This window comes from Bacillus rossius, chromosome 1 (assembly GCF_032445375.1).
Source record: "Bacillus rossius redtenbacheri isolate Brsri chromosome 1, Brsri_v3, whole genome shotgun sequence".
In the NCBI taxonomy this organism is placed as follows: Eukaryota; Metazoa; Arthropoda; class Insecta; order Phasmatodea; family Bacillidae; genus Bacillus; species Bacillus rossius.
Window position 1 is genome coordinate 80,497,905 of NC_086330.1, and position 14,793 is coordinate 80,512,697.

General features: G+C 38.1%; 1 protein-coding gene across 1 annotated transcript in view; it reads right to left on the minus strand.

Moving 5' to 3' along the window:
• Window positions 1–244: 244 nt before the first annotated feature.
• LOC134538474 (probable ATP-dependent RNA helicase DDX31) overlaps window positions 245–14,793 on the minus strand; it is a 135,174-nt gene continuing 120,625 nt past the window's right edge. Inside the window, exon 12 of the mRNA XM_063379810.1 lies at window positions 245–422. Coding sequence (XP_063235880.1) covers window positions 296–422 — 127 coding nt within the window. The 3' untranslated portion in view covers window positions 245–295. The remainder of the gene's footprint in view (window positions 423–14,793) is intronic.

The window sequence follows — 14,793 nt, forward strand, 5'->3', positions numbered from 1 at the left end:
GGCAAATGGTAGCTGTTCATTGGCTGCAGACTTGTGAGACGTCTCAACTGAATCGCCCGTAATTCAGAAATTTCTTGGTTCGAGGTTTTCTCATTGGCTCACAGTTCTCCAGATAAAAAATGTGGGCCAACCGCAGAAGCGGTGCAAACGTATACTTGTTTGGACTTTAGCCTACCGCGGATGGAATCCGTGAATTTTTCAGGTCTAGTATTATGGGACTGCGGGGGGGAAAAAAACTCACACACACAGATATAAATATATTTAATATGTAATGAATGTACATGGAATTGGACAGCTACGCCTTCTTCTTCTTGTTCCGGGGCATGTCCAGGCCGCTGCCGAACTCCGACACCTCGGGCAACCTAGAGGTGCTGACAACCACCACCCTCTCCGAGCCCTCGGGCCTTCGCCGCCTCTTCTCCCTGCAACCAGGGGACACACGTCAACCACATCGACATTACTTACTAAATTTCAATGTGTGGCTGCACGCAACACACACCGCCGGTATTCGATGTCATGCGCTCCACAATCTGCACCATTTCTGGTGTGATCCTCTCGGATGGCATCTCTGACGCCCTGTAGTCTCAAGGTCACACAACATCAGGAACACAGTCTTTCGCATGCCCCCAAAGAAAGAAATCCAAGGGGACAATGTCCGGAGATCTCGGGGACAATCGACTGAACCATCTCTGCCAATCCTCGTTCAAGCACGGCACCTGCAACTAGCGATGTCACCAGCCGCCATCTTGTCGGAGGCTCAAGGGGCCAGCCTAGTTCGGTGCTCGCTGCTGCTGCTTCTAGCGCAAGGCTCTGAACTGGCACGCAGTCGCCTCGTCGTGCATAGGAAAACTATGAGATTTGAGCAGTAACCATACACAAGAAGTCCATAAATAATTACCCTGATTTCAGTAGTCTGAATCAACCATAATGGTGATATTAACTGTAGGTTTCTTGTCGCAGGTAGACCCGGAAACTCATCAAGTTTCTCTACATTTGTGCCCCATACACTATTTGCGCAGCCAGGAGCGCTGTGTGATGTGACTACATCAAAATGGCTCCACTACAAGAAAAAGCGCAGTGTAGTGTGTGGCTTGCATAAACAAAAGTCGTGTGTGGGGCTAAAGTTTAGAACACGTTATGGAAAGACACACCTGGCGTTAAATTAAGTCATGGATGGCAACCTTTTGAGAAACAGGGTGCGTTCAGAAGGGCACAAGCAACGGCAGATTATCAGTTACTGACGGGACTAAGCAGGCGACTCACGCCTCCTTTACTAGGTTGCAAGATAACAGACAGAATATCCAGGCTTGGCTTCAGCTTCAGCTTCAGCTTCAAGTGTCAAGGAGTTCAGTGCATAAAGTGGTACGAAAAAGTCTCAAATTGTATGCGTACAAAGTTCAAATTGTTCAGGCAGTACAGCCCAACGATCGTGGACGATGTGGAGAATTTTCTAATGACATGTTGAACTAGATTTATAATGACAAATGATTTCTTGAAGCGTGTTTCTTTTTCCGATAAGGCATCATTTCATGTCAGTGGAACAGTTAATAGGCACAACATATGGAAATGGGGATCTGAAAACCCACATGCTGTTAGAGAACATATCCGAGACAGTCCCAAAGTTTACGTGTGGTGAGGCGTTCCTGGAGAACACAATCAATGGTAAAGTGTACTTATACATGTTGATTAATTAACTATGACATTCCTCAACAAAAGGAAATGCACCAAACTGCAATCTTTCAGCAAGATGCCACTCCCCCTAATTGGGCAGTTAATGTTCACGATTATCTGAATGAAACGTTCCCAAATGCGTGGACTGGCAGAGGTGGTCCAATTACATGGCCCCCGAGATAGGCGAAAATCATCCCCTTAGACTTCTTTCTTGGAGCGTATGTGAAAGACTTTGTGTACCAAACAACGGCATCTGATGTTGTGACCATGCAGCAGTGCATCAGAAATGCCAACGAGATAAACACACTGTGGCCAAGCCACTGGCCTAATTAGAAGTTATTTGTTCCTGTTAAGGATTCTATAATTAGATTACTTCTTTTGAATTTTTTCTTATTCTATTTTATTTTATGTGTTATGATTCAGTTTATATTTTAAATACTAGGTATATTTAATTAGTATAAAGATTTGGTTATTATTTAATTCTTTTAGCTAAATCTTTATTTTAGCTAAAGCCTTCTGTGCTTAGGGCTATATGTATTTGTTTAATTTTTATTTGTGCTAATAATTTTTGTTTATATCAATTGAAACCTTGCGGAAAGAAAAATAACCTGAAAATACTGGGAAGCACGCAGGGGAGTCGCGGAAAACTTCGTTTAGTGACTAGAAATAAGAGTTGGCAACACTGGTCTGTTGAGTGCAAGAAAGACTGACGTTTGCCGCGACGCTGGGTGTGGCGGAAGTTGTGCGCGAGCAGAGAACTAAGTCACGAGTCATCAGACTGGGGTCGTTGCGCAACCGTGGACGTAGCGGACATAACTTGAGTAAGCGGCTTGTGTTAAGACTTCACGAAAGCCTGGAACACGTTTGTTTGGCTAGTTGGGTTCAACATTAAATTATGTTCAAACCTGTTTGTGATCGTCATGCCCTTTGGCGATATTTAGTGCCGTATTTCAGTGTTGATGTTGAACCAGAAGAAAACAGTCAGTACTCATTTGATGATTTCTGATGGTGCTGGTGCAGGCAGCTTACATTGCTTGCGGAGAGGTATAACAAGAACAGTTATTATATTCGCGAAGATGCAGTTGCGAAAGTTATGTAATGCACTACCAATCATGGATTCGGAAGCGAAGGCTTGGACTCCCTTAATCGACGAAACAGATTTTTGGCAATTTTTTAATTAACCGGTCAGGTTGAGGACAGCAACCACGAAGCATTCGCCTGAATATAATGGCCGTTAAAATCGAGCGCGACTCCCTCAGTAAACAAGTTGATTTTTTAAATAGAACTTTAGGTGTTCATCCAATTTTTATATTGTATTTTTATTGTAATTTAAGAGCATGTTAAATTAATTTTATGTGTAAATCTTTTGCGAGCTCGATTTTTTACCACTAGGCGCCAGTTTGGGTGTAATAATAAGCCATTTTAGAAAATCGTCGTGTAATATTGCAATATTTGTTTCAATTTGATATTTTTTACTGTTAATTAATTTGCGTAATTATTCTAAAAGCATTGCTATGAACGTTTGGTCGGCGATTGTACATTTTAGTTCACAGTCTATAGATAGTAATTTTGTTACGATATTTTTTTTTTGGAGAATTTAGCAAGAAATAAAATTTGGATTTCATGTTAGCTAAAAGACCTTTTGATTTGAGTGAATGCCCAATCCGAAAAAAAAGCAATTTTTTTGCGAACTTTGATTTTTACCTTAGCACCTAGAGTCGGTTCACGCGTAGACACGCATTTTGAAGTTAACTGGAATTTTTTAACATCTTGTAATTTGCGTAACAGCTGGGTGCTTGTGTGGCCTGGCTCTATCAGAGAGGAGGTCCCGCAACACCAGACATGATGCAGAATGTGGGGCATGACATTGAGTACCTGTGGTGCGGGTTGCAAGCAACCAGCGGTGCACACATTGCAATTTATTAATTTATCCAAGTGGTTCGAAACTTCATGAGTTTATGCATTGATGTTTCCATGCGTGTTTCGTTATCTGTATCATATCTCGAGTTATAATGTTTTGTAATCAAGGTAATCGTTTACGGACACAAGATTAAATGTGTAATCCAAGTCCCTGAAGTGCTGTCAAGAATACGTAGCTGGTGTTTCATGCCTAAATTTATTCTGAAGCACACGTTTTAGTCATTTCCACTCTCCTAAAAATACAGTTAAAAAACTAAATACTAAAACCTTTCGCTAAGCAAATCACTTCAACTTAAGAGGCCGTGTCACAAATTTGCGCTCCTATCTATATCAATGTTATTTTAAAAGGCAGTTTTTCTCAAAGTCTATAAGAGGTAGGGGCCGGAAATTTTGCCTACTGAAAGTATACAATACATTTAACATAACCGCTTTTTTCAAATTTATTTATCATATCATATATTATTTCTGTGATGAAAATAATATTATCAATATTTTGATTTGTCCAGATACATTGAAATTTTGCTTATATTTATAATTATTTAGCAAAAACTGAAAACGCCATTGAAATGTATTGCACATTACCTTCCGATCAGTGTCTTCATGATCATGATGGGTTTATAAACCTGGGTGTAATCAAGTCTTTAACTATTACATGACAACATTTATACTTAATAATTTGGAGATATGCCTTTTCTATCCTCAGCCCCTGAGCTTTTACTATCTGGTCTGGCGACCGACCTGACACTGTTCAACCACCCCAGGGGTCTCCGATTACACATCCTATCAAAAAAAAAAAAAAAGCTGTTCGTTCATTTGTTTTTGTGTTCGAGCGAAGGTTTACTTCTCCATTAGTGCCACAGAATTCACACATTTATGCCAAGGGAATATTCCGCTGATGTGACGCCATACGAATGTATTATTCGCGACCATACAACTTTTTTGTTTGTCATCGGGAAAATGACGCCGCAGTTTGATTTTTTGTGGTGATATAAAATAAATTTTCTTGGAATGTTCATTTTAAATTGAGCATTTTTAAATGTCAGCGTAGAATATGCTTATCTGCCCATTTTGTTTCTTTCCATAATAATGAGTAAAGTTAACATTGTCATAGACATTTTATTATATTCGTTTGCCGTCCAAGTACAAATGTCACACTATATCGCACGTAATTATATTTTTTTACTAATTTGTTAGTTGTCATTTTATTTAAGTTATAAATAACATTAATAAAAATTATTACTTAATAGTCCAGAATAGAGATTGAGTTATTATTCATTTAATAGGGGTTTAAAATATGGTACTACATACATATTTATATTATCTTCTTGTCTTCTTTGTAACTTTACTGGAAGAATGGCATTTGGTATGTATGTTAACTCACAATGAAAATACTTCAGAAGTACTCAATTAACAGTGAACAACCTAGGGCCTATACTAATTTCATTATGTTCATGAAATATAATTGATATTACTAATAATGAACTGTATGTGTTTTGCGTAGAGATATCGTACGTACTGTATGTGGTACAGACCAACATTAGCTAAGACTCTGTAAATAAGTAATTTCAGTTAATGTGTAGAGAATATTAAAAGTTAGAAATAATGATATATATAAAACAATGCAGAGTTATCAGCATAAAAATAGAAGTTGTTTTTACGTAGCGCCTACTGGAATGTATATTTTGTGTTGAATTATGTGGTATGATTAGTATTCTCTTATTGTAAGTGTGTTTTGTTAAAATCTTATAAAACATCACTTACTGTTGAAGGATTTTCATTTTTTTTGTGATGATCTTACTTAAACAAGTTTTAATTATATTACACATGTATATTTTAAAAGCATTTTAATGTATACTTATAGAATTGTAATAGGCTTTATACGGACTCTCACGATGCATGTGAGCATCTATAATTAATAGAGACCGGAAAAATTCGCGGATTCATTCGGCGATAGGCTAGAAGTCAAATACATATACCTTTTAGATGATTTTGCTATTGGCTTACTGTTCATCTGGACGAATCTCAACCAATTATAAAACACCAACCAAAGAAGGATCGAATCACAGACAAACAAGCTGAGACGACTAACAAGTCAGCAGCAAATGAACTGCCGTTCAGTGGCGTAGCGTGCCATCTCGGCGCCTGGGGCGGGAAACCCATTTTGCCGCCCCCATTCTATAGGTGCTTAATTAAAATTAAATTTCACATGCAATGAGGTACCTTTTATTGAAGTTAAAATAGGATGAGCGGTTTTACAAGCGGATTCTACGGGCCTTATGAGCAGCGAAGTCAGAAATAACTTTGTCAAAATCAATATTAGCAGCCAATTCTTGTTCAATCGACAATATAGTCAAGTTTGATAGTCTATCGGAGTTATGTTCTTATATATTTTTAACGCCTTTTTGGTAATTATATTTAATTTTCGGAGCTCCGAAGTATATGATCAAATTATAATTTTTCGGGGGAATTGTTAAAGTATTTTTTTAGTATTATTATATAGCTATTTTTATGAGTAGTAATAGGGTATGTATTTTATGATGGATGCACCGATTTGTGATGAAACGATTTTATGATATATATATGTATATATATATATATATATAAAATGTTGTCATATAAATTTTGTGTCTTTTTAACTTGCTGCCTCCTCTCACTGTTCGCAACCTTATTAGTATTTTTTAAGCCTGATATTAGTTTGGGTTTTAATATTTTTTTGGGTTTACCTGCGCTCGCGGTACGGGGCAATATATGAGTTTTACTGTGTCCCGGTTTGCGGAAGTTGTTTGGTTTGCCCTGGGTTAAGGTCAAACTTTACAGTACAATGCGTAGTACTAAATTCAATGAGTGCGAAAGAGAGGCATCGACACGGGCCGACGCGTGAAACAAAAGATTTTGTATGAGTAATTAACACAATAAGGAGTGCCGCTCAACTCGGCTCGCGCGCGCCGGGCGGCGCGGTGTGATGCGATGTTGCTGTTCGTATGTAAACAAACAAACGTTATAAAAAGCTCTGTCAGTGATTTCGCAGTTTTTCTTTTAAATAAATATTAAAAAATAGTTGGTGCGCAAAATTCTAGATAAAAATGGAACATTATAGTGTGTCTGACACATGTAATGAATGAATCATAGATCAGATCTCAACCCGCTTCACCGGCGACCCGCCCCCGCGGGCTGCCGCCCGGGGCGGGCCGCCCCCTCCGCCCCACCCACGCTACGCCACTGCTGCCGTTATTTGCCCGAGTGTACAGGGGAATGTGCAGTCTATCCTGAAGGCCGTCGAAACCGCGAATTTTTCCGGTCCCTAATCTACATCAATATTATGGCCGTTTCACAAGATCAAATATTTATTGAATTCAATCTGTTGCATTCATTGTACATGATTTTCGATATGTACATTGAATTCAATACAAATTGAAGATGTTACTCAACTAAGCTTATTCTTATTAACTTATAAGTATTTTGTTTGTTCAGTACATAAAAGTAAAAGATTCGTTATTATTTAAATAATGAGCATCTTTAAGCAATAACGTTTTCAAAATGTTTACATAAACATAATGGAATATATTTTTTAAATACTTTATATCTACGATCACATCAACGGCAGTATTATGTAATGAATGAGGTAATGAAATATCTTGAAAGGATATTTTCTTCTCTGTAAAGTAAATTTGTAATGCAGCCCTCTTAATGTTAGTCTTGTGAGTTATTTCGTCTTCTAATATGCTACAGCAATGTATAAAATTAAGTTTTGTTAGTGTTTTAGTCTTGTGTAATGTTAAAGTGTAATGTGATAAATTCAATAATTTTTTTGTAAGTTCGTATTCATAAAGGTAGGCTACATATCGTATTAAGATAAATAGTATAATATTTGTAAATTTAAATTCTTTGAAACAACGTCGATAAGAGGTTCACCTACCTCTGTTAAACTGTATGATAGTGCATTGTAAAAAATTAGGTAGTCTGACTTAAGTGAGATTGTATTTAGATTGTGTGTGATGCATATGCAATATCTAAGCATATGCATTTATGTTATTATCCTTTTAAAACGTTACATGATGAATTTCGTATACTTTTTAATGTCAACTAACATTATTTATCACGGACTATTACATCCAGATAAAGAATAATTACCACATGTTTGAAGATTAATTGTATTCCGATACGTTTAAAGTATTAAAATTTTTAGATTCGACTCATACCATAGTTGTATAAGTGAGGTTTCTTGATTCTGAATCCCTGCATCCGCAATTTCCTAGTGAGCCGCCGGTCAGATTGTCATCCTCTCAGATTGTCGAGGAACCAGATACATTTTTCGTCGAGTAAACTCGAGCTGTCAACCTTCCCACTAATCCTGTGATAAGGGTATAGTAGCTTTATCACGCGCTGCGGCTACAGTTCCTTCGGTTGAAAAAGCCACTAAATCTCACTGTTAAAAGAGAGAACTTCTAGAGCAGAATATTGGAAATAAACATTTACTGACACGGCCTCTTAACCTACCGGTTGTAAAGAAGTTTGACTTCAAAGTTATTGTTTAAAACAAAACAAAACTATATGCTGCGAAGTTTTTTTTACAATGCAGTTGTGTGCCTAACATAAGTGGAGCAATAAGACAGGCGGGAAAAACGAGAGGGAGCGCAAGGCAAATATGCATGGAGAAGAGAGGATCTCCGACGCAATAAAAATTGAAATGCCATCACCATTCGTCAGAACGAACTCTTACCGAGAAGAAACAGATTTCCTGAGGGACCGCGCGGGACATGGAGACGAGCAGATCGGCGAGAATCAAACACCGCAGGATCTTGTTTTCACTTTCGAGTGCGGCAGGCTGCCTCTACAGGATGTTTCACAGGCTTCGGTTTCGAGGGAGCGAAGCGAAGTTCGCAGATCAAAGTGGATATGTGTGTGCATATTGAATCACATCCCCCAAAAAATTACCTCTTTCCAAAACACAACCCCCCCCCCCCCCAACCCAAAACAAATATTTGTCAATACAATTTTCGCAATCATTTCTACAGCATCAGATGCATGAAATATTAAAGTTGATAAAATCATCGATTTTTTGCGTAATTGTTCTGTCCGAAAAGATAAATGCTCTTGAATAAGAAAAAAATATATAAAAGTGTTTTCTTACAAAGACAATATCACGCAGATTTTTGATGCAAAAAAAACTCTCATTTGCATCAGCATCTCATTGAGAGCGAGTTTAGCCAACCAATTGCTTGGAACCATCTAAGTATAAATAAATATGGTATTTAAATATGCATTAGTTTACGAACAAAAGCAAGTTTATAAAGTATAGTGTGGGGTTCACAATTGTGACGAACATGGTGATAAAAAAAACTTGCAGTGTCTGACTCTTTAATCTTTAACTTCATTAGTAGACACCTGTAAAATTCGCGGATTCATTTCGCGATAGGATGGAGTCCAAATACTTTTGACATTATTATGCTTCAGTGATTGGGCCACAGTTTGTCTGAAGGACTCTGGGCCAATGAAAAATCTTTAACAGAAGAATTAGCGAATCACGATCATTCCAGTCAACAGGTGTTACGAGTCGGTAACCAATCAGCAGATGTAATTTGCACGACTGCATAGAGGATCATGGAGTCTATCCTTTAGGGATTTGAAATCGCGAATGTTACAGGTCTCTATTCAATTAGTTATTTATCTTCTCCTGCCCTTCTCCGTGACCATCGAGGCCCCACTCTTGGAAGCTGCACTGATCTAGAACCGCCCTACTGGCTGGGTCGGCTATGCTGTTCACCTGGACTGTATACTGGCCGGGAGCGGCTTTCAGAGGGGAGAGGGGCGCTGACTGATAGCCCGCTTCCCGAGGGCAGGACGCTAGCGAGCCGCGCCGAGTCCCGGCACAGAACCATAACCTCCCGTAAGACAGCCGTCCCCCACGGCGATGCCGCCGTCATTAAGGCGACCCCTCCCTCCTCCCTCCCCGCGCGCCATTAATTCCATAGGCACATTCCGCCCGGAGCCCGCGGTCATTTCTCAAGCGAGCAGGGCATCCGTCCCCCGCTGGACCGCTCGGGGGGAGTCAGGGGGTGGAGGGGGTGTTGCAACCCTCGTCCATCACGAGTGCTTCTCCTCGGCCTACTGTGCGCCTTCAAGCATACACCCCTGGGGAGGTAGAACATAGTGGAAGTATACGAGGTCGTGTTTGCATGAGGCCTGTCATGTTATATTCCTATTTTTATAACTAGCTAATGACCGGAATGCGTTGCAATGCTTTAATCAAATTTTTTTTTTTTTGTAATTTGTTTGAAGTGGGTTTACATCTCGATATTTATATTTCTATGTGCCTCTCTATATCTACATATACATAACTACTTCTCTCTAAATCTTTCTCTATATCTCTCTATATCTATGTCTCCCTCTATATATTCCTATATCTATGTCTCCCTCTAAATCTCCCTACATCTATGTATCCCTCTATATATCTCAATCTATACACCTACTTACATCTATATATCTCTATATCTCTATATGTCACTCTATAGCAGTCTGCGCGTATTCGAATGCAACGTTGTGCCAAAATTTCAAAGCAATCGGCGAGGAAATTTCTGAGATTTAAGATTTTTAACTAATATTTACATTTTTATTTATATAGATTGACGAGTTCTGAGGAAGAGCTATGGGATTCCCCCCCCCCCCCTAAAATAATACTTTGTATAAATCTTTTAAAGATGTTCTAACACTGCGGGGAAAAAAAATATTGCTAGCAAAATAATAAATCTATATGGAGAAATATATATATATATATACACACACTTATGTATATATACATATTTTAATCTGCCAATCTCCCCAGAATGCGATAATTCAATAATAGTTACAAATAATTTTGAAAACTCACTTTCGCATGCCTATCCATATGAATTTGGCAAGCAACTTCATTACTGTACGCGAAGACAAAACATTAGTCCCCCCCCCCCCCCTTCCATACTAGTACAGTCGGAGGCCACAAATTAAAACTTGCAATCATGGGGTTTTTAGGTTTGATTCTCCAGTTTTCTGTGTTCATAGGCATCCAGCTTCCTATACACCTCACCAGTGATAAAATGAAAACATGATATAAACAGGCATGATTTAATGCAGTTTTTTTGGACATACACCATAAACTTTTATCTTAATCGGTATTGATTATACTAACATTTCACAATTTCTAACAAATTTATTGTTTGTTTACTACATGTATTGAGCTATAAATTCAATTCGAAAATGACTTGAGTCCCAGCATTCATGCGTAAACGTAAGGCAAAGGAAATTTACGGTTTTTGTATAAATGGCTAAGTACCGGACAACAAACTGTAATTATTTCAACTTACAATTAACTGCATGGGCGAGCCATCTACAATGACACAGGTCATGCGGGAGTGAGCGACTAGACACCCTCAATAACTAGCTACTGCGCAGTTTCATCACTGCTCTACCAGCACACACTATCAACAGAACAGGAGCCAACAATCATAACTTAACGACCAGACACCTGAAAACTTTGCGTTGCTGTGTGGTACTAAGCTAGGCTGCACGAAAAAGTACATGTAAAAATGTGGGCTAGTCTTTCAGTTCTGGCCAGAGATGTTTGGACATCTAACCTTGGTAACGAGCAAATTCGCGTGTTTTCGTGTTGAACATGTTGCAAATAAACTTATAATACGAAACTCGAACCGAAATTAAAAGGAACATGCCCTAAAATAATGCCGTGCGTCATAAATATGCTGATAGATAAAATATTCGCTTTTCAAATACCAAAAATTCCAAATACCAAAATTTCTAGACGCCAATCACACACTTTCTGCACCCGCCGCTATAATTCTCTGCCCGATTCGTAAACGTTGCTTGCAACCATTGACCGCAGATGACAGCATGAAACAAACGGAAATTTCTAACTATTAGAAACGGTTCCGACAAAAGCGAAAAAAATTTTTTTCGACAAGGAATTTTATTAAAATACTGTACATCTCGTTAAAATTTATTTATCATTTGACATTAAAGTTTCCGCGCACGAAAATACTAACCGTAATATTAACATAAACATTTTAAAACACATATCATAACACTAAATATATGATTGTTTTTGCTTAAGCGACTGAAATCAGTAGTAAATAATTACTGCAAACAAACCTTAAACTTATTGAACTGGATTTTAATTATTAATATATAATACTATATTATGTTAATTAAAAAAGTAATAAAAATTCCAGTGACGAGATTTGAACCATGTCCCTTGAGGTTGCGCACGCTCTACCGCTATGCTACCGAGCCCGTTCACATAATGAATGGGGAATATGTATTAGGGACGTCCATTAATTGCATGAGGTGATTTTGGGGATTTTTCGACTCCCATCCTCCCTTGGTGAGATGTGAGATTTGGTTCGACTTACCCCCCCCCCCACCCCCCCAATATCACGAGAGATTTTTTTTAAACGCGTATTTTTAGTGTAAATACGTTAATCTGTGCTTAATTGCGATGGATTTACTAAAAAAAACATAATTTGCTTAATTAGTTTTTAAAGACTAGTTAATACTAGTATTTAAGACAGAATGTAGTCTAGAATTACAGTAAGAAAATCAAACAATGAAATACTTAAATAGGAAATACTAAAATTCGTAAAAGAATATTCATTCTAATTTAGTCCACGGGGACTCATATGTGATCTCAGGAGTGACTTTCTGGCATTCGCATAACCGCGATAAATATTATTGTGTAATTTTTAGCCATATTTTAGTGGAGAAACATATTTCACTTAATATAACCCAGTTTTTTATTTTTCGCAATTTTACAGTTTCTTGAGGAGACACCGCTTTTCTCCACGTGAGATTGAGTGAGATTCGGCTGGAAACACACTTCCCCCCCCCCCCCCCCAAACGCCTCACGTAATTAAAGGACGCCCCCTTATAATCACTGTAATGCCACTTTTCTAAGGTATTTTAAAACTTGTGATTACTTAAGCTATGACTATTTTAATTTACAAAATATATTCCAGGGTAGTTTCACCATCATAAAGTTTACTTCGGCACACAAATATGTTTGGAATGGAACCTAATGTTTATGTCAGTGACTATATACGGTATTATGTTGCTACACGTGGGTTCGCCATCTTTGTGTCACATTTCCGTTCATCGACTTCCGTTCCATTTTCACCAAATTACTCCTACCGAATGCCATGTACCGAGACACATCAAAATACAAAGTCTTTCGTTCATTGGCTGCTGTTACATTGTACCTCACGTCTGGATTGATTAATGTTGGATCGTATGATTTTTGATTATTTTTCTATTGGCGTCAAAGACCCACGAGCCAATGAAAATATTTTTCAGATGTACAAGGTGACAGAAAAACGGGAATTTTTGGCAAACAAAAATAGAATAAATGCAACAACAAAACATTTATTGACAGTAATTGAACCATTACAACGTGCATTTTAAGAACAACAATCCAAATCATCAATTTCTGAAAATTACATACTTTAGATGGCGTCCTTGTCTACGTATACATTCTTATTATCTGTTTTTCATGTTCTCCAGTGATCGCTGCAACATCTCAGCTGGGATACCACGAATTCCGTCTTCAATTCTTGGATTAAATTCATCCAGTGTCCTTGGCCGAGTCGTGTGCACCAGACTCTTGGGTAGCCCCACAAGGACAAAAAAAACACAAACCGATACATCCGGTGATCAGGACGTAATTTTCAGAAATTGACAATTGCAATTGTTGTTCCTTAAAAGGTAAGTTGTAATGGTTCAATTAATGTCAATAAACTTTTGTCGTTGAATGTATTCTATTTTTATTTGTTAGCCAAAAGTTTCCGTTTTTCTATGTCACCGTGTATAACAGTATTCATTGCAGCCCGCCTCCAAATAATAACACGTGTTTTGCCTGTCTCTACAGCGTGTCTCGTCCTTAGTTTGCAGTGAGAAGTTTAATGGGCATTTACTCTCTTTAAAAACACGATTTCTGTCATTAGCGGCAGCCTTGTTTCTGTGCGCTCTGATGCTATATACACACCCTAAAGCATAAAATTTTTAGACACAACTTTATAATGTAATGAATTTTATTTTTAAACGTATCTTGTAAAATTGTTTTCTTAAAAGTAAAGTTTGGAATGAGAGTTTTAGAAATTCATTATCTTGTTGTGTTTCATCAAGAACATCCGGTGATGTTATTAAATTTTGAATTCTAAGGAAACACAACTCAATGACGCCATATTGGTTTACACGTTTTTGTCGCCTAATTTTTTGTATCAATTAATATCAAAACATATTACTCTGAGCATAGCACATAATGCAACGTAATGTATTATTATTAATTGTAACTGGCTGCTGTAATGATAATGTCAATAGACTCAATTTTATGGTTTTTGAAAAATCAGCAAATAGCAAAATTAAACCAAATATAAAACTGATTGTAATTAACGATAGCACACAAAAAAATATGAGCGAGTTTTTACGTACTCGCCACATATGAGTAACATCTAACCTCATAACGAGCACAGTCAGGTAGTTTCATTTTGCAAATACACTAATACCTACTCGGAAAGGAAATTTGACATAAAATTCTTAAAATAATTCTGAGCGTGATGAATACGCGCAAAATGTGTTTTGAAAGACATTTCTCGACGTAGTTTCAGCACCCTCCGCTATAATTCGTTCCTGGAGCAGCTACGCCGATTTGCAGAGCGAAATGTTATAAACTATATAATGAAACGTGTCCGATAAAAGCGAAAAAGCCGAATAAAATACTAAACCCCGGCTTTGGATGTGATTTTCGACAAGGAATTTTATTAAATTACTGCCCATATATTTTTTTTTAAATTCATTAAACAGTTAATATCACAACATTTATGTTTGTAATGTGTGAACTTTGGTTCGCGCCAACCGCCACAGATGGCGGCACCGTGGTGACACAAAGCCGGGTGGTGTCAATCTGGCAACAGTGAGTGCAATTTACTCCGCGCTGCAATCTAAGCGTGAGGCACGCCATAGAAATGAGACGGTGACAAGTCAGCCGAGACCACACACCGGGGCGACATTGCAAGAGCGAGCGCTCCGTTTCGTGGTAGCAGCGGTTCTGTGAAAGGGTTTGACCGCACATGGGAGGGGCAGTTTTGCGCCACCAAACAAAAGTGCGTGTGACGCGGTAAAACTGAAAAGAAAAAAAAAAGCCCGGGAGATGATTTGCTACAT